General features: G+C 33.9%; 1 protein-coding gene across 1 annotated transcript in view; it reads left to right on the top strand.

Annotated features, from left to right (window-relative positions):
- Nucleotides 1-25185, top strand: part of LOC140431198 (serine/threonine-protein kinase S6KL-like) — a 277715-nt gene that overhangs the window by 57552 nt on the left and 194978 nt on the right. The window contains exon 7 of the mRNA XM_072519122.1: nucleotides 14571-14659. Coding sequence (XP_072375223.1) covers nucleotides 14571-14659 — 89 coding nt within the window. The remainder of the gene's footprint in view (nucleotides 1-14570; nucleotides 14660-25185) is intronic.

Raw genomic sequence — 25185 nt, 5'->3', positions numbered from 1 at the left:
AATTTTGCTTTTATATTGTATTTATTTAACGAATACGACTGCTACCCATAGACATATAATACAAAAAGACTGAGCATTGCAATACAGTGTCGTTCCCCCAGTGCCACAGAGAAAACTGACGTAAAGCATTCCCTGCATCTCTTTCTAATGAGCCTGATTTTTTGACCACTTGACCTAAATAACCAATGGGAAGGTAAACAAGGCCCATTAGAAAAATATGCAGGGACTGCTTTGCGTCAGTTTTCAGTTTTCTCTGCCGAACTGCAGCGATTGCAGCGATCAGTTTATTTGTATAATATGCTGCTACATAACCTAATTTAATCTATACTTTATTTGGAAATATGAGATAGTTATTAAAACTCGAATTATGTATACAAAACATTTCGGAAGTGGACAGAATATTGTAATATTCTCTAAAAAAGCTTACATTGCAATTGGTTCGTGGCATTTGCCTTCCTTACATCGCAAAATATCGGAATACAATAGAAATGGATTTATACATGTGTTTTATTGTTATATAATCAATAAAGTATTTTCGAACCGACGTTTCTGTACAATCACAGTTGCCAATATTCCTTTTTTACCATATTATCTTTAAACAGTATTTATTTCTCTGTGATTTACATTATTTGTACTTTTTTATAAGAATTGCAAGCAATTGTTTAAAACTTAAAATGTACCAAGTGTTGTCTCCGATTCTGTTGGAATCATTTCTCAAAAACACCAGCATTCACATCTTCGTGTGAATTGACTTACTAAATCACCGTTAAAAAACTCAAATGCATTACCGATATCGATAATTCTTTTCCGTTATCAAGCAGCGCTTTTATTCCTGTATGCAAGAATTTTATAGAGGCCTGTTTTCTATTACGACAAGAATTAGAATGTTTTCTCGATGATGAGACACAAAACTATTTAGAAAATGCTCTGGGGTTTGTTGCTAGACAACATGTTTGAATAATTGACGAATAGGGAATAGATGGAAGGTTCTACAAGGAAAAGTAGAAGGATCTCTATTGTGATTGTTTTTTTTTACTCTAGTTGATTCTTTACACTACATTGGCATTAACAATATTTATGTAAATTCCAAATAATAAAAAAGTAACAAATAAATAGTTGTTAATTTTATGTTAAACGCGTGAAATTTTTTAGGCTATTAAAAAGTCACAAAAATACCAAATATTGAAGGATTAAACAAATTTTCTTCTTTTTTCCAAAACACATGTATGAGGCTTCAGAAAACAGCGGCCTGTGTGTCACTTGAAAGTAAGAGACAGTGTAGTATTTGTTTCGACACCTTTATTTATCGTTTCTTCATCTCGCAGTTGACATGGTAATTTTTAAGGAATACATGTAAATAATATGTGAATAGTTTAGTGATTAATATATAAATGTTGTGATTTCGAGTCGGAATAAAGACTTTATTTATTTTACTGAAGTTTTATTTTTTATACATTGTGGTTGTCGTTGCTTTTGGTGAAAATTGTAAACTGATTTTGTACGTTAGCCTTTTGTTGTTTGATATCATCTACGACTGGCATAGTAGTGGAAAGGTAATCTTGCCAACAAATGCGAATCTCTCTTCATAGGAATGCAAACCATGCTTTTTACATTTTATCGACTGTCTTGAAAGCTATATATATTTAGAGAAGAATTTGCTCTATAAATGAAATAAAATTAAATTTTCTACATGATATGTATGTTATAAAGCTTAAATCTTACCTCTGGTGCGATTACAGTAGGGTACAAGAAAGAGGAATTGGAAAAATCAATTGTTTATAACTATATCAAATATTAGTATTGAAATTTGTAACTGATCATAGTTATTCCTCTTAATCTATTCCATTGTTTCGGCAATGTGTCCTTTTGTCAAACTGCTAATGTTAAGCGGAAGATTATTTCACCGCCTTCCTTGAAAATCTTAACTGGGATACCACTTTCTCCTGCTCTCTTGTTCTTTTTCAGATCTCATATTATTTCTTTAACATCATTCAGAGTTGGTTCTTCGTACGGCATCAATTCTCATTTCCCTCCAGGTTCGCTTCATGATCTGTATTTAATAAATCTTCGAAGTAAATCTTCTTAGTTTCTGCAATACTTTGTATTATTCTTTTCAGTTTTTCTGGATTTTTTAACTTCTTGATGACAATTTTTTATCTCTTTGTTTATGTAGGCTTCTTCTACGTTTTTCAATTGCTTTTCTATCTGTTATTTTTTATTATTTTGGGCATTTCTCTCACTTTCTATTTTTGCCTCAATTTTGCTTGGTAAAGCATTCCTATTTTCTTCATCGAATCAGTATTGACGTCTCTTTACATATAGTCTTGCTATACACTTTTTCAGTGCTTCCGAATGGCTGTTTGTATGTTCTTCAATTCTTCCATCTCCTGCTTGATTAGATTCTCTAGCATTTTATTTCTTCCTCTAGCTTTTGGAGGTAATCTTATTGGCAATTGAATCTTTCTTTAATTGGTTTCGGAATTTTTGGCAGTTCTTGTTTTAATTTCGATATCACTATTGTATTGTCACTGATGGTATCTGCCTCTTTGTAACTCCTGCAATGAACCATTGCTTTATCATTTTTTACTTTCAATTAGAACATGGTCTGTCTGATTTTTTACTATTCAACCTTGCGGGAAAAAGATCTGATCTTCTGTGAATGTTTAATTAACGTGCAATTAAAGTTTTTAAAATAGTCACGATTTTTGAAAGAAGTTGGAAACCTACAGATTTCACTTTGCGTATGTTATGTTACAATAGAAACAAGAATAATAATTACAAATCTATTAATATTTACACCCTTTTGTACATCACTGTGTTCGTACTAGGTGCAAGATTTTAATTGCAATATACTAATCTTGAAGAAATTTAATTTTATTTCATGTTTTACACACACAATTTTTATCTTAAATTAATAGTTGCCGAGGTAAATGATAAAATGTTGGGGAACTTTCGCATTTTTTCACTCTTGAGATGCACACAAAAAAATGTTGGCGGGATTACCTCTTTATTACTTCTTCTTAAAATGCCAGCTTCTCAATGGAGGTTGGCTACTACAAATTCTTCAGCTGTTCAAAATTTAGCCATGTTCACTGTCGTATGTTGCTTAGCCACGATAATCTTTTCCGTCCTAGTCCTCTCTTTCCCTCGATCTTTCCTTTCACTACTAGTTGAGGATATTGGTACTTATTATTTCTTAGTATATGGCCTAGGTATGATGTTTTTTTCTAACTTTTACTGTGTTAAAAAGTTCTCGTTTCTTACCTATTCTATGCAGCACTTCTTCGTTTGAAAGCGATGTCCATGAAATCTGGTCTTAAATGATATCCAGCAATAAAACTGCAGCAATTCATTCTCTCAAACCCTCAGTCCGTGGACTACAGTGCTCTGGAGACACCTTTTATTTCTCTACACTTTTCTATGTCATTTTTTAAATCCGACGAAGACTGTGACATTGTTGAAACTTATCACCGCTATTATTTAATTAATCTGTATTCGGAGTCTATATTCAGTGAAGCATTGGACGAGGTTCAAGGAGAAATCAATATTGACGAACCAGCATAGACAACATCAGGTTCGTTGATGATACCGCCCTAAGCAAGAAAAGCACAAGAACTACAAAATATATAATAAATTATAGTATTTTCAAAGATACCAACAAACGTAAATTTGTATGCCAAGGGACAAATAATAGAACAGGTAACTTCCATAAAATTTTTGGGAGCAAATATCAACAGCCAGTGTAACCAAAATAATAAATCCTATTAAAAATCGAACAAGCGAGGAAAACACTCATGAACATGAAAACACTTTTTACAAGATCAAACCTTAGCCTGGAGCCCAGAATCCAAATGAACAGATGTTACGTGGGAGACCGCTATAAACGCCAGACATGTTATTCGCATTATCATACGATTACCTCCTGCATTCATCGATATTTATATTCAGGTTGGACAAAATTTTTACAATGCTGGCTTCCATATCTTCGGCCAGTGTTGCCTAAAAACTGTATAAATCTCTCGACATGTGTTCCGGTGTCCGAGCAATACCTAATAATAAATGTCAGTTGATCTGTACGTGTTATATCAGGCATAGAGTCAACACTGATTGAATAATATTTGCCACAATGAATTTGTTTTACAATTTCTTCTAATATGTAGTCCGAAAGCACTTGCAAAAATTCAAAATAAATCGTTTTTGATAAATAAGATACTGAACCACAGCCTTTTGAAGCATATTTTCCAATATGTTCTTTTAAAAGACGATCGATCATATTCGACAATCGATCAAAGGTAGTCCCCTATTGGGGACTATGAAAAAGTGCAATTTTCACTTGAAAAGAGTCGACAATATAAGCAGAATAAAGAGCCTGTGCTTTTGGAATAAACTAACCAGGTACGCCGAATTTTTTCACCATTCTTTAAAACTTTATAGAATAGTGATTTAGTGCAGTACCTGTTGTGTTCCTATTTTTCTTTTTGAAGATTTAAAGTCTAAAGATCCTGTGTTTTGAATTCTTTCAATACTTCATCTACACAATTTCTTGGCCAGAATTTTGGATCTTGTAAATCAACTCGATTAACACCACTTTCGACTAGAATTTGACGTTCAGGAGAACTCTTTTCAGGATATATTTGAAGTATCAGAATTTGCTGTGGATGAATCATCTCGGCGTGATGAAGATCCTGCTGCAAATTTTATTTTATGAAAAAAGTAACTAAAACAGTCAAATAAACCTACCTTCTAAAACATCTGAAACTGTTGCAATCGGATCGTCTTGAAAAGAAGTGCTCGTTGGTATACTATTTTGCCCGGATTTGGTAAAAAAGCTGAATCTTTGGGTTTTTTTTTAATACTGTATTTATTTTTTGTTGTTTTTTTAACTTTTGTCGTTTCCAAAATGCACCTCCTTTCTGTCCGCTCATTTTTTAGAAACGTCACGAACATTTCACTAATAAATAAGTCAAATTTGAGACTAGTCTCGAAAACTGCGCTAACACGATTGGAACGTATCTTATCGGTAACGAGACGAAGTTTTATTACCATGCTATTTCAGAAAATCAACCCCATAAATTTGAACTATCCACATATAGGATTAAAACCTGATGGAAGCGACGACGTACCGCCTCTCAAAATTTACCGCCGGGGGCTAATAGTCCCATAGCCCCCCCTTAATCCGGCACTGAACTGGATGCTTTTGAGTATAAGGAATTATAGTTTGATGTAGCTGATATAGCGCGCCATATATTCCATATATGTGGCATAAATTTGCGATTAACTTTTTTGCTCTTTAAGTTAGTGCTATTTGTGTCAAAAAATATTAAAGATACATTATTTTAACAAAAAAAAGGTATACCTGTTGATAACTTCAAAACTTAACAGTTTTCGCGATAATCGCATTTTGCAAATGAGCTGTATAATTTTGATTTCACGCAATTATTCCAGGCAACGAAGGAAAAATCGACAAAAACATCAATACTTCTGAATTTTGGTATGAAATACCTTTAACTAAAGTTAATAGTTAACGAAATATTAAAGAAAATAAATACATCAGTAGGATAATTAATAATAGGATTTGACAAAATAATAGGATAATAGGATTTTACATCAAACATTTTACGTTTTATATTAAATTAGTCATAATCAAAATATTTTATTAAACCAAATAGTTAAACTAAGTAATATTAAACTTTTTGTCAAAGTAGGTGTTTGACATGTCCACCATTTTCTTCAATGCATTTATCAATACGTTTCATAAAAGATCGTCTCATATTTAATAGCATCGTTGGTTCAAAAGAAACTGCTACAGTATTTATTTCTTTCCAAACACGTTGTTTCAATGCGTCCCATACACCAAAATCGAGCGGATTAAATTCTGGACTACGTGGTGGCTAATGAAAATGACTATCACGACCAATCCAACGTTAAGGAAAGTTGGTATTTACGTATGTTGTCACTGCCCTCGTAGAATGTGGTGGTGCACCATCTTGCATAAACCACATATTTTGTCTTATGTTTAATGGCAATTCTTTCAATCGATCAGTAAAATCATTTTGTAAAAAATGTAAACAGTTCTCACCATTCAAATTACGAGGTAACTGACATCGCACCACCCAAAAAAATGATTACCAATGATTGCACACCATACGTTTATTTGAAATTCATGTTGCTAATGCCTATCTCTCTGATGAGGATATTCAATATCCCATATCAACGATTGTTCCTTAAATCAAAAACACCATAGCGTGTGAATGTACCTTCGTCCGTAAATAATACTCTCTCGACGTAGGAGTGGTCAAGATTTTGCCTGTTTTGGATATCATTTGCAAATCTGCACCTTAAAGGTAAATCTGCTGGGAATAGATTTTGCACAAGTGTAAAATGGTAAGGGTGAAAATTCACACGGTGTAGGATTTTTAAAACTGAAGTTTTGCTTGATTCCTAATGCTGAAGATAAACGTTGTGTACTTACTTAAGAATCATCGTCAACGCGAATCATCTTGATCAGGAGTAATGATTTTCTGTTTAGGTATCTTTTTAAATATTCCCTTTTCGCTGCAAACCAGTTTTGCTGAACATAAATAGCAATCATATCTCTCATATCCATATTAGAAAAATTATTATGGCTTGGCATTTTCTTCTGTTCGGTTCTCTGAGCATTGATTTTTTTGACAGTAGGTAGGCTGCTAACCTTGCTCACCAACCCCCTTTTCGGAGGACCATTTCTCCCTTCCTCGTCAGCCCTGACACTGCCTTCCATTGGGGTTGGTTACCCAATCTCCAGCAAGGTTGCTCAGGTTTTCCAGGGTTCACCCGTGCAGCCCAAGCCGCACTTCGTGGAGGTGAGGATAGGGTTTGAGTAGGAGAGGCTAGGGAATGCTAACTGGAAGCAGCATCTTATATTGCGCTTCACTACCCCTTTGAACCCCAAGGAAGTGCCAATAGAAACAAATTTATATTCCTGTACAGCGGAGTAGATAAAAGCTAACGAGCTCAGACAGGAGTAGGCCTCTTAATGCACAATAAATATAGTAACAATATTAAACAAATAAGATACATCAACGAACACATGATGCTGGTTTGCCTTAAACTTCACCAGACGAGACTTAATATTATCCCCGTATATGCACCGGATAACAGCAAAAACAAGGAAGACAAAGATGCTATTTATGGACAGCTCCACGATCTACTGGACACCACAATAGACTATAGTAAAACAATAATTCTCGGCGACCTAAACGCCAGAGTAGGCGACATACCTGTGGCTGGAGTTACACAAAAATTTAACGAAGAAACGCTCAACGGCAACGGAGAAAGACTTCTAGAACTTTGTTTAATGAATAACCTCCGAATTAACAACACATACTTTGACCACCCAATATAACATAAGATCACCTGGTCAGATACAAGAGGATGTAACTCTATGATTGACCACATTATAACAAATAGACAAATACACCCCAAAAATATAATAGATGTGCGCACTCTATCTAAGGCAAGCGAAATACAAAAGTAGAAGAAAAGTTAAACATAGAAAGCTTAGAAGAAGAAGGGACACAAAACTTGGATAGAAACAGACTAACAGAAAAGCTAAACAGCCATAACCTAGAGACAAAAAAAATATAGAAGAAACCTGGAAAATTATTAAAAAATGTATCCTACAAGCAGCGGAAGAAGTTTTAGGTAAAAGAAAAGTTAACAGAAATAAACAGGAATACAAAACTCCATGGTACGACGAAAGGTTGAAAGCACTAGCAAATGAAAAGAAACAAGCTTTCCTAATATACGTTACAAACATACGAAGACTACGTGAGAATCAGGAATAGAGTAAACCAAGAAATAGGTAACATCAAAAAGGAACACTGGGAGAAATTTACCTAAGATATGGAATACGACCCCTGATATGGATCCCAGAAAAAGGTGTGGAAGATGATAAGGAGACAAAAAAACAGAAATGAATAAATTTGTACGCATAGATAGGTAACATTACGGAGGAACAATGGACTGAACATTTCACGAAATTACATGGAGAAGAAGAAAACAGAGAAAGAATCATTAACGAAACTCACGATAGAGTACTAATATCAGAAGAAGAACTACAAGAACGAATAAAAAAAAAATTAAAAAACAAAAGCACCTGGTCCTGATAAGATAAACAATGAACTGCTAAAATATGGAGGAACAACACTACGCAAATGGCTCCTAAAATTATTCGTCGATATGATAAATACCGAAGTAGTACCAGCGGAATGGAAGGAAAGTCTCCTGCTACCGATACTTAAAAAAGGAGACTCGAGAAATCCTGAAAATTATAGAGGCATTAGTCTGATGAATAGTACATTAAAATTGTTAACGGCAGTCATAAAAGATCATAAAAGAAAAAGCGAACATGGCACATGAACAACAAGGCTTCCGGAAGAACCGCAGCACAATAGACGCAATTTTTATTATCAGACAAATAATAGAGAAGTCTATTGAATATGGAAAACCAGCATACATGTGCTTTGTAGATTTAAAAAGTGCTTTTGACAGGGTGAAGCGAAATGACATCTTAAATTTATTACAAGCTTAACAAATAGACCATCAGATAATAAGGACAATTCATGAAATTAACAAGAACAACAAGACCAGAGTTATACTGCCAACAGGGGAAACAGAATGGATAGCACTAAGGAATCCGCCAAGGAGACTCGCTCAGCCCATTGTTATTCAATATGGTGATGAATCGAATAATTCACGAAGTAAAAAAACGACACGGATACAAACTTAATATGAGAATATCAGTAGAAAAAACTAAATGTATAGTGATCAGTAAAGAGCCACGTAGGTGCAAACTAGAAATATACTGCAAAATTGTAGAACAAGTAATGAAATTCAATTACCTAGGAGTAGAGATCACTAGTGACAGGGATATAAGAACAGAGAGGCAAGCATCAAAAGCGGCAAGAGTAATCCTAGTCCTACGAAGAAGAAGAAGGCATTTTCTTTTCTTTAATAAACCAAAATAAACTAGATATTACAAAAATTACTGACTAATCGAAACAAGACTTATTTTTAGTAGTCAAAAGCATTCGTGAAATCAGCTTAATATGTTAAAATTTCCCGTAATGCATTGGGGTTGTCTACTGGCATCAAAACTGGCTTCAAAAAAGGTGACAGGTAAAGTAGCGGGCACTGTAGACTATCGCGAAGCTTTAAACTATATTTTCTATATCTTTAAAATATAAATAATATTTCTAAAATATACTAAAGTCATTTTATTATTTATATTGTACACAAATTATATTATATTAAAGTAATTCAATAAATTATTATCTTTTCTAGTAGCTCCACCTGCTAACGTAACAACAAAGCATACGTTGTTTACTTCTGACAGACCCGTCAAAGTCAGACTAAATATTAAATTATTCATAAAATTAATTTGATGTTTGATCAATAATTTGATAGTAAATTTAATTATTATATAAAATAAATAAAAATAAAATTTGACCGGTATTTCATGCCGCTACTCCTGACGCCTCCTCGTGACGCTTCTTTCGTGCCGCTCAGAATTGTCTCAGAATTTTACTATAGAGAAAAAGTAATATAACGCTAGTATAGAAGCTTATAGAAGCGATAGAGAAAGGTTTCAGAAAATTGTAAACATGATGACGGCCAACGTCTGAATCCGGACACGGCACCTAAAGAAGAAGATAGCAGCTTGGCTTTAATAAGACATTGGGCAGCCATAAAAAAGCCTTTTGTGATGTTACATTACCATCTTTGAGTTATTTTTATAAAAATAAACTATTGAATATGCTTATCCACAGGTATTGAGTGCCTTAGCGCACAAATATCACAACTAAGAATTATTATTATGCACCCGATTTTTAAGTTATTAAAAAGTATACATTTTTTTGTTAAAATAATGTATTATTACTATTTTTTTACAAAAATAGCGCTAACGTGAAGAGCAAAAAAGTTAAGTGCAAATTTATGCAGCATATGTAGCATATGTGGCGCCCTCTACCATCTACATCAAAGTATGCATCAAATTATAATTTCTCATACTCAAGAGCGCCCAGTTGTAAATTTTTATACAAAAATGTTTACAAACATGAAAGTTAGAGCGAAAAATAAAATTTTAAGTATGAATAATTAAAATAATAATTTTAAATATGAACATTTTATTAAAGCACATTGGCATAAATCGTAATATTTTAAAGTGTAGAATCTACTGATTTTTTTGTACAATTACTTAAGGACCACCCTGTATATACAGACGGATATACGTTAAGGTATTTCGGCGCAAGAGTAAACAAAAAGAATTACTAAGAAGAATCAAAAACAGGAAAATACAATACTTGGGTCATGTGTTAAGAGGTGAAAAATATAAATTATTCCAAATCATATATCTTAAGGTAAAGTACAGGGCAAAAGATCAGTAGGAAGACGCCGGAATTTGTGGCTGAAAGACCTGAGGAGATGGTTTGACCGCTCATTCGAAGAAATGTTTCGAGCAGCAGTTTGCAAAGCTACAATTGCTAACCTTCGAAAATAGAAGGCGCAATAAAAAGAAGATGGCATTTTTTTTACAATACTGATCATGGATTTATTTCACCCTTTATTCTTTCGCTTCATCGTATTACTCATCTTTTATAAATTCCAACATCTAATTTACGGCTGATATTAAAAGAAGTGGGCGTGCTAAAGCAGCTGCTTTCCTTTACAACTACAAGTGCTTGAGTTATTCTTGTTGCAAAATTAACACTTGTTCTCTTAACTTTTCTATTTCATATTTACTAAACGGTAATTGCTCCTTCAAATAAATAACTTTAGATTCCAGACTATCTTTTTTCTTTCTGTGGTCACTTGTGGGAAATCGATTTCTTAGAGTCCTATATCTACTATTATTTCTAGTAGGACTGGGTGAGGGGCTTATGGATGTCGATCTCGGCGACCTTCTGACCTCATTCTTTGGTTCTTCTTTCCTTGTCTGGGATCGACTTTATCAACGTGGACCAGCCAAAATGGAGAATACAAGAGCCAAATCGACTACATATTGATTATAAACACATGGAAGACATGCTTTTCAAACGTAAAAACTAGACCAAGAGCTGAATGTAGATCCGATCATAAATTGTTATGGGCTTGCTTCAAGATTAAGCTAAAAAGAACAATTCCGCAATAAAATCAAAACATGCTGGAGATTTCAAATCCGAAAACATTTAGAGATGCATTAAAGGAAACTAGTATGTTGAACACACAAGACAACCCAGAAGAAATGTGGAAAGGTTTCAGAAATGCCATAGAAACCTCTGTAGAAAGAACCAGAACCGAAAAAAGATCATCAAGAGAAAACACTGGATGACAGACAAAACGCTGCAACTTCTCGAAGAGCGAAGGAGAATCAAATCTCTCATATATCAAAACGACAGCGACAAAAACTAATTAGCTGGGTTAAATAAAGAAATTAAAAGAGCATGTGGGGATGATAAAAATAAACATATAAATGAAGAATGCGAAGAACTAGAGATACATGCAAACCGGTATGAATCTCATGAGTTATATAACAAAGTCCGATATCTATCCAGGGAATTTAAAGCAATCACACAAACAATAATGGATCAAAACCAACATATTATAAATGACAAGAAAGGGATTGCGGAAGTATGGAGAAAATATTGTCAAAGCTGCAGAGAGAGAACCAAACATTCTAAAGCCAGAGCTAGAAAAAGCAATCAAAAAGTTAAAAAAATAGAAAATCTCTTGGCGCAGACCAGATCACGGCAGAAGTTTTAATAGAGACTGGAGATGTTTTAGTAAATGTTATGGATATGATCTGCAAAAAGATTTGGGAAACCGGAGAGTGGCCCAACGACTGGACAACATCCACTTTCATCCCTATATTCAAAAAAGGAACTCAGCTAGATTGCAGCAACTATAGAACGGTAACCCTAATATCCCATGCAAGTAAAGTAAAACTAAAAGCTTTTCTATTGCCTCAGATATCAAAAGAACAAGCGGGATTTGTCCCAGGAAAAGGCACAAGAGAACACATCCCTAATGTCAGACAGCTAATCGAAAAAACTCGTGAATTCAATACTCCTATGCTTATGTGCTTAGTAAGTAAAGTTAAGGAGGCTTAGTTAAAGTAAAGGATAGATTGCTTAAACAAATACAACAGAGATATTTGCAGTATTTTGGACACATTGCTAGAAGAACAGGTACGATGGAAAAACTGATAGTCGAGGATAGAGTTGAAGGAAAGAGACCTAGGGGAAGATCTGCAAGCCGTTGGGTAGATCAAATAAAAATATTGAGTAACCAAGGGTTACATGAAGCCGAACACCTAGCCCAGGACAGGGAAGGATGGAGGGAAAACGTGAAAAAACTGTAAATGCCTGATGGTGTCAACACATCCCAAAAGTGTTGATTAGGACTGAGGAGGAGCATATATATATATATATATATATATATATATATATATATATATATATATATATATATATATATATATATGAAAATTACCAAGTTCTCGTCGGGAAGAACCGCGTTGAGAATTTAATACTCGATGTTTCGGCACCCATTCATCATCATCATTTTGGCTTTACAACCCTGTGTGGGTCCTAGCCTCCCCAAGAATTTTTCTCCAGTCGTCCCTATCCATCGTCTTCCTCCGTCAAGCACGTATTTCCATACTTCTCATATCTTGGTCTATGTTATCTAGGAATCTTGTTCTGGGTCTTCCTCTTCTTCTTTGACCAATAGGTCTATCAAGGAGCGTTTTTCTAGCTGGGTCGGTTTGCTCCATCCGCATTACATGGCCTACCCACCTCAGACGTCCTATCTTTATGTGTTTTACGATATCTGGTTCCTGGTATATCCTATAGAGTTCGAAGTTGTATCGTCTTCTCCAGACACCATTTTCATTTACCGCTCCATAGATGCGCCTTAGTATTTTTCTTTCGAAACATCCTAACATGTTTTCATTGCTTTTTGTTAAAGTCCAGGTTTCTGAACCATATGTTAGGACTGGGCGTATTATTGTTTTGTAGAGTTTTACTTTTGTATTTCTTGATATAACTGTAGATTTAAAAAGGAGATTAAGCCCAAAATAGCATCTATTAGCCGTGCAAATTCTGCGGTTTATCTCTGCGGTAGTGTCATTTTCAGTATTGACGAGCGTTCCCAGGTATACAAATTCGTTAACTGCTTCGATGACGTCATTTTCTATAACAAGTGGCCGTAGTGTTTGTGGTTGCGTACCTATTTTCATGTATTTTGTTTTGTTGGTGTTTATTATTAAACCCATTTTTGTAGCCGCTTCCTTTAATGCTACGTACGCCTCTCGTGCTGCGTTTTCCGTTCTCATAACAATATTGATATCATCAGCATATGCTAAGATTTGCACAGATTTGTTATATATTGAACCGGTAGTTGTGATTTGTGACGTACGTATTACTTTTTCCAGAGCTAGATTGAATAGTATACAGGAGAGTGGGTCTCCCTGACGTAGCCCGTTATTTGTTTTAAAAGGTTCAGAGAGTTCCCCCTGGATTCGTACTTTGCATTCAACTTTTTCAAGGGTTAGTTTGGTTAAACTTACCAACTGATTTGGTACTCCTAGGTCTATCATTGCTCTAAACAATTCTCTTCTATTTACAGAGTCGTAGGCTGTCTTGTAGTCTATAAATATGTGGTGCGTGTCTACACCGTATTCCAGTGTTTTCTCTAGAATTTGTCTTAGGGTTGAAATCTGATGAATTGTTAATTTACCACCTCTGAAACCAGCCTGGTATTGTCCTATTATTCGCTCAGCATATGGTGCCATACGATGGCATACTATATTGGAGAATATTTTATACGCTGCATTTAGGAGCGTAATTCCTCGATAGTTAGAGCATTCAAAGATATCACCCTTTTTGTGTATGGTGCAAAGTATTCCAATATTCCAATCATTGGGAAGGGACTTCTGTATCCATATTTCTTTTATAAGCTGCTGTAGGGCTATTATGATATCGTGGCCACCTTCTTTATATAATTCCGCTGGGAGATTATCTATTCCGGGTGATTTGTTTCGGCACCCATTTTGAAGCCATTATCAAGAGTGATACGGTTCCGTTCGAGTTCGGGGTCTCAATTTGCCTACTCCCCTCACTCGTGACGTACCAGTATCGTGTTCTGTAGAAATTCAAGAACCGTCAAACGACACTGAGGGCTCAATCTGCCTACTCGTTATTGTCAGGGTCACTCGATTGTTTCCACATCGGTTACTTTTTCTTGCAGCTCTTGAAAAAGACTGTAAACAAATTCACAATCTCGAGTAATAAAAAATAGTCTTCTAAGAGCCGTCTTATTGACTTCAAACCCACATAAACTCAAACTTGTTGTTTCCAAACGATTCAAGAAAGTACTTCTTGTTTATATATATTCTCTTATATATATATATATATATATATTTATATATATATATATATATATATATATATATATATATATATATATATATATATATATATATATATATATATATATATATATATATATATATATATATATATTTATATTGTTTTTCTTAAATATTACAGCTCCAGAAATTTTGGCGACAGAACCATATGGGCATGCGGTAGATTGGTGGAGTCTTGGTGTTCTAGCTTGTCTTATGCTGACTAATAAGGTAAGTTAGCTGTTTTTATTTAATCTTTTTATACACAATTTTTGAAACTTTCTTAGAATATATTACTAAGTAAGTAATAGAATATCTTCATTTGCTACGATCCTAAAAGGATTTCACAAAGGACATTCACATAAAATAGAAAATAGTGTGTCACTTCGTATAGTTTTAGTATTTCTTACTTCACATTTCAATAGATAAATCGTTTACATTTTATGTATCAAATGTGCTGAGGGAGAACGTAGACTTGTATAAATCGCAAAGTTCTTGTCCCTGAGTGTAGAATACAGAAAGAAGAAAAGTCAAAGTCCTTCGGAATGTTGCACGGTCGGTAGTTCGAGTTTAGTCGAAGGCAAAAGGCAGAAGCGGCCGATATTCATCTAAAAAAATCAAATGCCATTCGCCGGTTATCTCGCCGCAATTCGCGATTTAGCCGAGCTTTTTAGTAGATGTAGTTATTACACATTTATGAGGACATTTTTTCGATTGGCCTTATATACAGTACGGAGTTCGATAAATACTGAATATATATTTAATATCTTCTACTCCTACTTATTAAATGATTTCCATGGCCTGTAATTATTAGAAAATGTTTTTCCTCAATTGTACTGTTGAAATTTAGGTAAAATTCAGTTATTTTTTTAGCAGATGTCTTGATAAATATAATAAAGTGATTAAATGTAAAATGAAAATAAACATAAAAGTATAAAATAGATATATACTCAAGGGAAGTAAGTTTTTCTCGTAACTTGCAATCTATTTTTTTTAATTGAAATTCTTTAAAATCTTGTACAACAAAAACTAAACCATATAGAAGTTTGCCAATTTTTTTACGTATAAAAGAGAACTTCACCTATCCCACGCACTTTATAGAATTGAACTCAAATTATTTGGGCGACAATCAGGAATTTTTTAAAATTGTAAACAATTTTTATATCTCTGTATAATGTTATTATTTAAAAAATCTTTGCTTAAACAAATTAAATGTTTTTTGTGATAGATCGGAGAGAATGGGGGAATGACAGTCACTTAAAGAGAAAATACTGTGAATGATGTATTAAATAATATTTTATTGAGGTTTCCAGTGAAATGTGTCAGTTTGTTATTTGGCTATGTTATATTCTAATTGATTTCGTAAAGCGCCAATGATTTTTTTTTTTCATGATAAAAATCAAAACAGGTGATTGAACCCGTATTACCCTATGATGTCGGGTAATGTCGACCAGGGTATGGGAAAATGGCGGTCTTAGATTAGAATAGCTCAATAAGAACAGTGATACATTAAATTTCATTTATTATTGCATATTAACACATAACAAAAATAAATGAACATAGCAAATAATTAGAATATTATTTTACCATAACTCAGCTTTTCAAACTTAATAAGTTTTCCCACAATGTCATGTTTACTGATAAAACTCATGTCACCTACTTCTGGGAAAACAAATATGTGCCCTTGACCTCTATATGCACGCATAAACAGTTCAACCACTTCAGCCGGAAAATTATTCTTTGCTTTTTCATTTGAAACTGTCACAAGAAGAAAGTCACTTACGTTAATTTGTTGCGGTAGATCTTCCAGGCTAAACCCTTTCGGTAGATTATCTTTAAAGTTCGCAGTCATCGAAGTGCACTGAGTCGCTGTCTCCAGATTCCTGACATAAATCGCTCTTATTTGGACAGTCAACCTCAGAATCAGATGAATCAAATACTTTTGTTTTAACATAATTTTTAACTTTAAGAGCACATTATTTCAAAGTTTGTTCTCGTTCTTTCAGTTTTAAACGCTCTTTACGAAACGAAGTTTATAGGATATGTTCTAGTTCATAAAAATCCAGAGATTGGTTTAGCAACCGTGGCAACATTTCTGTATGCTTTGTTAAAGAGTTCCGCAATCTTATAAACTGTATTCCTTTCGGTTGGTGACTTTTCATAAAAAGATCAGATTCCCTGTTATAGTCCTTATTAAGAGGTCCAAAGAAAACGACATCGAGAGGCTGCAGGCGATGGGATGAATGTTCTTAAGTTCTTCTGAAGTTTTCTTTGTTGCAATACTCTTAAGCTTCAGGATGATATAGTTGTCTAAAATTAGTAAAACTGGTTCAGTTTCACTGGGGTTGGCATACTTTTTAAAACCATTTTTTAAAAATGTTTTAACCACTGAATAAAAAGTTCCCCATTACTTCAGCCGTTTTTGGAACATTTGTAAAGAGATTCAGGTGGTCCTTTCCCTTCCACAAGTGGTATTATTCGTTGTCTTTCATAAATAAAAGAAGGGGGGACATAATTCCCTGTAGCGTTGAATGCATAAATAACTGTAGTGGTTTGTCTCCTTTCGCTAGACCTATTCTCTTTGGCCCTTTTGCTGCTAAATTTATATATATATATATATATATATATATATATATATATATATATATATATAAAATCATACTGAGAGCCTGGAATGAGGAACAAATCCCGGAAGTGTATTGGGATCGTTTGCTTGCTACAAAAAAATGGTGATCAATTGGAATGTAGAAGCTATGGGGGAATAACCCCCCTTAATACAGCATACAAAATATTTTTTTCGAGTATTTTATATGGTCACCTGAGTGCATATTAAGAGGAGCTTCTTGGTGAATATCAAAGTGGTTTTATGCCTGGTCGATCAATAGCAGACCAGATCTTTGTGCTAAGGCAAATACTGGAAAAAACCAATGGATTCAATATCGAAACATACCATCTTTTCATATATTTTAAAATCGGCCTATGATAGTGTCCTAAGAAATAAATTGTATGAAGCCATGGATGAATTCCACATCCCCGATACACTGATAAGATTGGTTAAGGCTACAATGCGTAAAATTGTTTGCAAACTCGAAATACAGGGCGAGCAATCACAGGAATTTGAAACGCATGTTGGACTGCGACAGGGAGATGCGCTGGCGTGTCTCCTTTTCAACATAGCTCTGGAAAAGGCGGTCAGGGATGCTCAAATAGACAGACAAACACAGGAAACATTTTTAATAAATCATCCCAAATTTTGGCAAATGCAGATGATGTTGACCTAGTTGCCCGCACAACACGTAAGCTAGAAGAAATGTATACCACCTTGTCAATCATCATCATCATCCAGCCCCATTTTCACATCCATTGTTGGATATAGGCCTCCTCCAAAACGTCTCCAGTTCTCTCTATCTCTAGCTGCTGCAATCCAGTTTGTCTCTATTCTCCTTAGGTCGTCGGTCCATCGGGTGGGTGGTCTGCCTCGACTTCGCTTGTCAGCTCTTGGTCTCCACTCCAATAATCTCTTCGTCCATCTTCCGTCTTCCATTCTAGCAACATGTCCAGCCTACCTCCACTTTTGTTTATTGATTCGCAGTATAATATCGTCTACGCCAGTTCGTCGGCGTATCTCCTCATTTCTCACGCGATCTTTCAAGGTCAGACCCAGCATTGATCTCTCCATTCGCCTTTGTGTTACCCTCAGTTTTTCGGCAGTAGCTTTCGTTAAAGTTAGGGTCTCTGCTCCGTAGGTCAAGACTGGTAAGATGCATTGGTTAAATGCCTTCCTTTTCAGGTGAATTGGGGTATTTGTTTTAAAAATGTCTCTCATCCTTCAATATGCCGCCCACCCCAACGTGATTCGTCTATTTAGCTCGGAGGTTTGGTTGTCTCTGGTTATTATGATTTCATGACCCAAGTATGTGTATTTATCGATTAATTCTACCTTGTTGTTATTGATCTGTATCTCTTCGCTGGGAACCATATTGGTCATCATTTTGGTTTTCTCGAAATTTATCTCCAGCCCAGTTTCTTGTAGTATGAGTATAGTAGTTCTTTGATCTCTCCCAGATTATCTGACAGAAGCACGATATCGTCCGCAAAACGTAGATGGTTTAATCTTTCTCCATCGATGGATATTCCTTTCTGTTGCCATGTTAGTCTTTTAAATGCATACTCAAGAACGGTAATGAACAGCTTTGGTGACATGGTATCACCTTGCCTGACTCCCCTTTTTATCTTTATTTTATTAGTTGCTGAATGTAGACTTATGGTTGTTGTGGCATTTTCGTATATATTTTTAACTATATTACAATATCTGTGGTCGACCCTGCAATCTTGTAGTGCTCTTAAGATGGACGGTCAAACGTCCAAGATGACCTTGTCAAACGGCTCAAAAAATATGGGCCTGCAAGTAAATGAGGAAAAAACTAAGATAATGGCATCAATACCCAACAATAGAGCCAGAAACATCGGCCACCCATTCACGGTTGATAACTCTACGTTTGAAGTGGTGGACAAATTCACATACTTAGGCTCCCTGATCACCAAGGAGAACATCATGACGGAAGAAATCAAGCGAAGAATAATCCTAGCAAACAAATGCTATTTTGGACTTAGAAGACATATGAGAAGCAGAAACTTAAGCCAAAAAACAAAAATAACCATATGCAAAACCCTTATACTACCAGTGTTGACATATGGGTCGGAGACATGGACCATTTCCAAGGCAGATGAAAACCTCCTGCTTATATTTGAATGAAGGATCCTGAGAAGAATATTCGGTGGCATCTTTGATGGTGTTCCAAATGGTGTTTGGAAAGGGAGGTACAACTACGAGATATATCACAGATATAAACATATATTTGGTGGTAAAGACGTAGTATCTCTTATAAAAATAGAAACACTAAGATGGGCAGGACATCTGGCAAGATCACAGCAGAACAACCCTCCTAGAAGAATCGTTATGTCACAACCTGTGGGAAGTAGAAGTAGGGGTAGGCCAAAACTCAGATGGAGGGATGGTGTAGATGAGGATGGTAGAAAAATAGGCGCAGCAAACTGGCAACAGTTGGCAATGGATAGAACTGACTGGCGTAATAGACTTGGGAAGGTCGAGGCTCCTTTATAGGGCTATAGCACCAACGATGATGATGACTGAATTTCAATCTACATCTACAACGTCGTGCACAGTATCTCAAGAAAAATTTTTATCGAATGAAACGAACAAAAAAAATTTTAATGCATCGATGCTCCCACCGACTGAATCTGCAGCCCCTCAGCACCGCTTTAGGGTTTATTAACAAGTTCAGCAATGGCTTGGTAATGAATTAGACCCAAAAGGGGTTCGGAAGAAAACAGGTTTAGAGCCAATACAAACTACAGATATATTTTTACCTGATAATCTATTGAAAAAAATTAACTGTAAGTGTTTGAAAGAATGTTTTAAGTCATGTGGTTGCATTAGGCACGGTTTGAAGTGTACTGATTACTGCTTTAGCTGCCACGGGCAAACTTACAACAATTCACAAAGTAATATTATTGATCTTGAAGAAGAAAATACTGATTCTGCTATTAACTTTCATGAAATTGATTTAGAATTAAATTATGAAAATTTTGAAAATAATGTTCAACTTCGAGATGAATATAAAATATGAAATATGAAATATTCTTTTAATTTCTTACTTCTCATTTAATGTCTGTATTTTGTTAGTTATTTTTCATGCACTTTTTAACTTAAACCTGCTTAGAATAAATATATGATGACTAGAAAAGAATTGATCGAGAGTAGTGAATCGATGTCATGAACATCTATTTTGTGACGCTATCCGTGATGACACCTTCTTGTAGCGCTAATTCCGTGACGACGCCATCTTGTGGCGCTAGTTCCGTGACGCTCGCCTTAGCATTTTACTATAGAGAAAAAACTAATACAACGCCAGTATAGAAGCTTCGCTTAAAAAAGTGTACAACAAATGAAAAAATATGTAATATTATTTTGTTATAAATAAATAAATTTATTTATAACAATATTAAAGCATCTTTCGGATTTGTTAATGCATTACATCGGATTAAAAAAACAAAGAAGAACATTGCTTCATTGGAAGCCTAAAAAATCCATTTTTTTACTTACCTACTATGTAAATGGGAATAAGCCACAATTAAAGGTTAAAGTACGTTTATTGACGTTCCAATTTCCACTGCGGATTTCAATTTGAAACGTTAATAAACTTTAACCTTTAATTGTGGCCTATTCCCATTTAAATAGTAATAACTTTAACATGCCACAAGAAAATAGCTTCAGAACAATACTTTTTTACTTATATCGATTTTGAACTTTTCAATTTTCTTCAACCTAGTTGTCTTGGTATTTTTCACGCGCAATATCGATGGATTTTATTATTAATAAATTGTTATCTAGAAAGAGCTCCGAAGGAGAGAGGTATTGGTTCAAAGATACCCTCCTATTTAGGCGGGTGGCTTTTATTAAAAAAGGTTGATTAAAAATGGTCAAAAATTTTCCGTGGCAACCTATTTATTTATAATTATTTTTATTCAAATTCAATTTCAATTGTTATCAAGAAAGAGCTCCGAAGGAGAGAGGTATTTTTTCAAAGATTACCATCCTATTTAGGCGGGTGGCTTTTATTAAAAAAGGTTGATCAAAAATGGTCAAAAATTTTCCGTGGCAACCTATTTATAATTATTTTTATTCAAATTATAAAAAATTAATTTTTTCGCTTCAAAACCGCTTTTTTAGTAATTTGGGTTATTAAGAGGAAATTTATTCCGGTCATTTTTTTGTAAAATGCTTACTTTAAGCGTAAAATTTTAGTTTTTCGAGCCCATTTTTCGAGATGAAATCCTAAGTCAAGTAGTTTCAAAATGCGCAATTCTATTTTGATTTTATAAATGAGTTGATATCGATATTAATTTTTCCGTCCACCATCCATTTTGTTTTCTTTGCGTTGATTGTTAAGCCCTTTTCAGTGCATTCGTTGTTTACAGCGTTCAGAATTTTGAATGTTCTTTTGAAAAACACTTTTTTACAAAGCACAAACACTCAAAATAAGCTCAAAATGTGAGAGCTTGTTGACAGAAAAATTCTTGTATGCTTCTTTTTATATCAGCATTTACAGTATGTAGTTCTATGTAGTTGTTAATACAGCTTAAAAGCCCCCTTATATTTCTCGTAAAAATGCATGATAGATTCCCTTGAACCTTTTCTCAAATTTACTAGGTCCCTTGTAAGCGAGTTTTCTTCTCTCTGATCTCCAAAATTTTGAATTAATGCATTTTTTATTTCATCCCAAGTTTCACATCCATATACAGATATTACTTCTTTTGCTCTACCTGTTAATTTACTTATAATACCGTGAAGCAAAAATTGATTTTGTTTATTAGCTGCATTAAGTCTATCATAATAATGGTTTAGAAGTAATGTCGAAACTTTAAGAAATTCATGAAGTTTATTTGTATTTCCGTAAAAATTTGGAAGAATGCATAAATTTTTTACGTCAAATTGTGGAACTGCCATATTTTCAAAATTATCTATCTGTATTTTTAGGTGATACTCTCAAATTATTTAATCTTTTTTTTAAATCTATCTCTTCGCAGTTATTTAATTTTTTGTTTAAATTAGCTTCTAAATCTAACTCAACGTCATCTAAGGACTCCGAGGAGTCTGACATATAAACTTATTCAATAAATATATATTTATCTTCAATAAAATTCGATCAAGACAAAGATGATGCTGCTGTGCATTCCTTCGATCTTGAAAACTTCTAACTTCTAATTCCCTCGGGTGAACTCTCTGCAGGCGGTTTCCCTTAGGCTCGTTCTTGGAATAGTGGACAAACACTTAAAAGTGACGAGGACCTTCAAAGACTCTTCCATATCCTTACTGACTCTGCGCCAATTATGAATGTTCTTTTAAAAAACACTTTTTTAAAAAGTACAAACACTCAAAATAAACTTTTATTTACATTAGCAAAGATTTTAGTTACAATTCAAAATATATTATTTAGACTTCAAATACAAATATACTGTCAGACTAAATAAACTAATGTCAGACTAAAAAAGTTGGTTTTACAATGCTTTATTTATAATCATTACATTTGCTGAATTTGCTGTTTTAGTAAGTCGCAATTGATGTTGCAAGGCTCCGGAATATTCGGTGCTGATAGGCGGTAACTTCTTATTGAATTCACGTGGTTGAATGTACTGGATTCTAGCGGTCATTGTACTATAACTACTCCATCCTCTGAAGAAGTTTTGTGAGGGGCGAACAAAACTTTTGCATTGTCTTCTTCTGGGGTTTCGTTGCTAGAATTTTGTACCTGTAACATATATAAGCCAGATAATTTTAATAAAGATATATACAGGAGTTTTTCAAAAATGGTTTGTCTGTCTCATTGTCTCAAGATCTTCTTCCCGAGAGGGTTTATGGAGTTTGTCTAAGGGGATGCGATCTATCCTGAATGGTTTGAATTTCTGTGGTCCTAATTTTTGGAAAGCGCCAGCAGTTTATCTGGGATGGTTATTCTTGAATATATATAGGGTGAGTCACCACTAACGAGACGGAAGATTACAAAGAAACGGTAAAAGATTTTTAAAAAATTTTAAATTTAGAATTTGAAGGTTGATAAGGGCTACATTTTAAAATTAATCTGAAATGTACAGGGCGTCCCAATAAAGTGCGGCGTATCAAAGTTATATTTTTTCTCATGGGACACCCTATATTTTATGGCGTTTTCTAATTGTTGGCAAAAAATAAGGTATAGTGGAATATACTTAAAATGTAAAGCTTTAAACGAAGACTCATTCCTAACCTATTTAAGAAATTCTAATAAAATTGGTTATACCTCTAAATAGTTGGATATTGGTTGAATGTATTTAATGATTAATTATTAAACATTTATTTACAGGGTGTTCAAAATTTGCAGTTTTATTATTGGATTATTCAATGTGTAATATAAGGTTTATTTTAAATGGAACACCCTGTATATTAATGAATTATTATATTGAAAAAATGAAATGAAATGAAAACTTTCGAATGGTATATGGATGTCCTACAACTAGGAGTGATAGATTTTGCGTAATTTAAAATTTTATTTTCGATTTCAAAATATTTATAGTTGTTACTCTCGATTTTTAAACCCATCATTTTGACAATGTATACAATGTTGTAAACAAATGTGTATACTTTATACATTTACTTGCTGATACACAACGAATCAGAAAGAATTTTAATAAAACAAATAATACAAAATAATATAAAATGAACATAAGTAATACAAAATAAAAGAACAACTTACTACATTATAAGCAAAAAAAAATTTTTTTAAAGAAGACTCATTAACGGCTTATTTAAGCAATTATAACAAATTTTCTCTAACCGCAAAATAGTTGGGTAATGGTTAAATTTATTCCATTATTGATTAATAAACATTTATTTACATAGTGTTAAAAACTTAGTTTCAATTTTGGATTATTCAATATTCAATATCTAATATGAGGCTTATTTTAAATGGAACACCATGGATAATAATTAATCGTAATACTAAAAATAGTTTCCTCTTTTGAATGGTATAAAGATGTCCTATACTTAAATCTCATAGTTTTTGCGTAATTTACAATTATTTAAACTCTTCATTGGTATATTGATTTTAAAACAAAAGATATAGTTAGTTAATGTCATTTTCTGACATTACGATCTGGTAATTGTCAAAATATAAACATTCGTGTGTAATATTTAACTTTCATTGTTGCTAAAAATGAAGAATTACGCTACCCATGAAAGAGTCGACATGGTACTTTGCATTGGAGAATGTTTGAAAAATTGTTCAGTTTCTAAAATTGTTCAATAACTTCTAAAGCTTATGCTCAAAAGTATCCTGATAAGACACCCACAAAAGGAAGTTTTTGAGAGATTGCTTAATAGATTCCTGCTACAGGTAATGTTGCATACGAAAAGGTAAATAAAAATAAACCATTTATTGGTGACAACGTTAACGAACTTAATGTCATGTTTTATGTTACGAAAACCCAAATATTAGTACAAGAAAAATTTCGGGTGCATTAGAAATTAGTCAAACTAGTGTATGTAGAATACTTAAGACCAACCACTTTCATCCGTATCACATTCAACTTCACCAGCATTTGACAGAACAAGATTATGGTAACCGTTTAAATTTTTGTTTATGGACTTTAGATAAAGTTGGAGAAGATCCTGATTTTTTTAAAAATGTAAAATTTACAGACGAATCGACTTTTCACAATAATGGTCTAGTAAATAGACATAATTTTCATTATTATGACACAGAAAATAAACATTTATTTCGTACTGTTGATCGCCAATTCCGATGGAGCTAATGTTTGGGCGGCATTATGGGCGAGTACGTTATCGGCCCGTATTTTTTTGATGGACATCTCAATGGGACAAATTTCTTAAATTTTTTAAAACAAGATTTTTGGACACTGCTTGAGAACCTTCCACTTAGCCTACGAACAAAAATGTGGCTTTAGTTGGACGGAGCTCCTGCTCATTTCTCACGTGATATTAGGAACTATATAACAGAAAATTTACAAACAGATGGATAGGTAGAGGTGGTTCATATAATTGGCCCCCTAGGTCACCAGGACTAACCAAGATGGATTTTTTAAATAGGGTTATATTAAAAATATTGTATATGCTACACCTCCTACTACTAGAGATGACATGAAGTTTGCTTCAATAACTCTTGCTATGTTAAATAATGTAA

The sequence above is a fragment of the Diabrotica undecimpunctata genome, unplaced genomic scaffold, assembly GCF_040954645.1.
Source record: "Diabrotica undecimpunctata isolate CICGRU unplaced genomic scaffold, icDiaUnde3 ctg00000593.1, whole genome shotgun sequence".
NCBI lineage: Eukaryota > Metazoa > Arthropoda > Insecta > Coleoptera > Chrysomelidae > Diabrotica > Diabrotica undecimpunctata.
The sequence above is the reverse complement of the archived record's forward strand: the minus strand, read 5'-3'. Positions and strand labels throughout refer to the sequence as shown.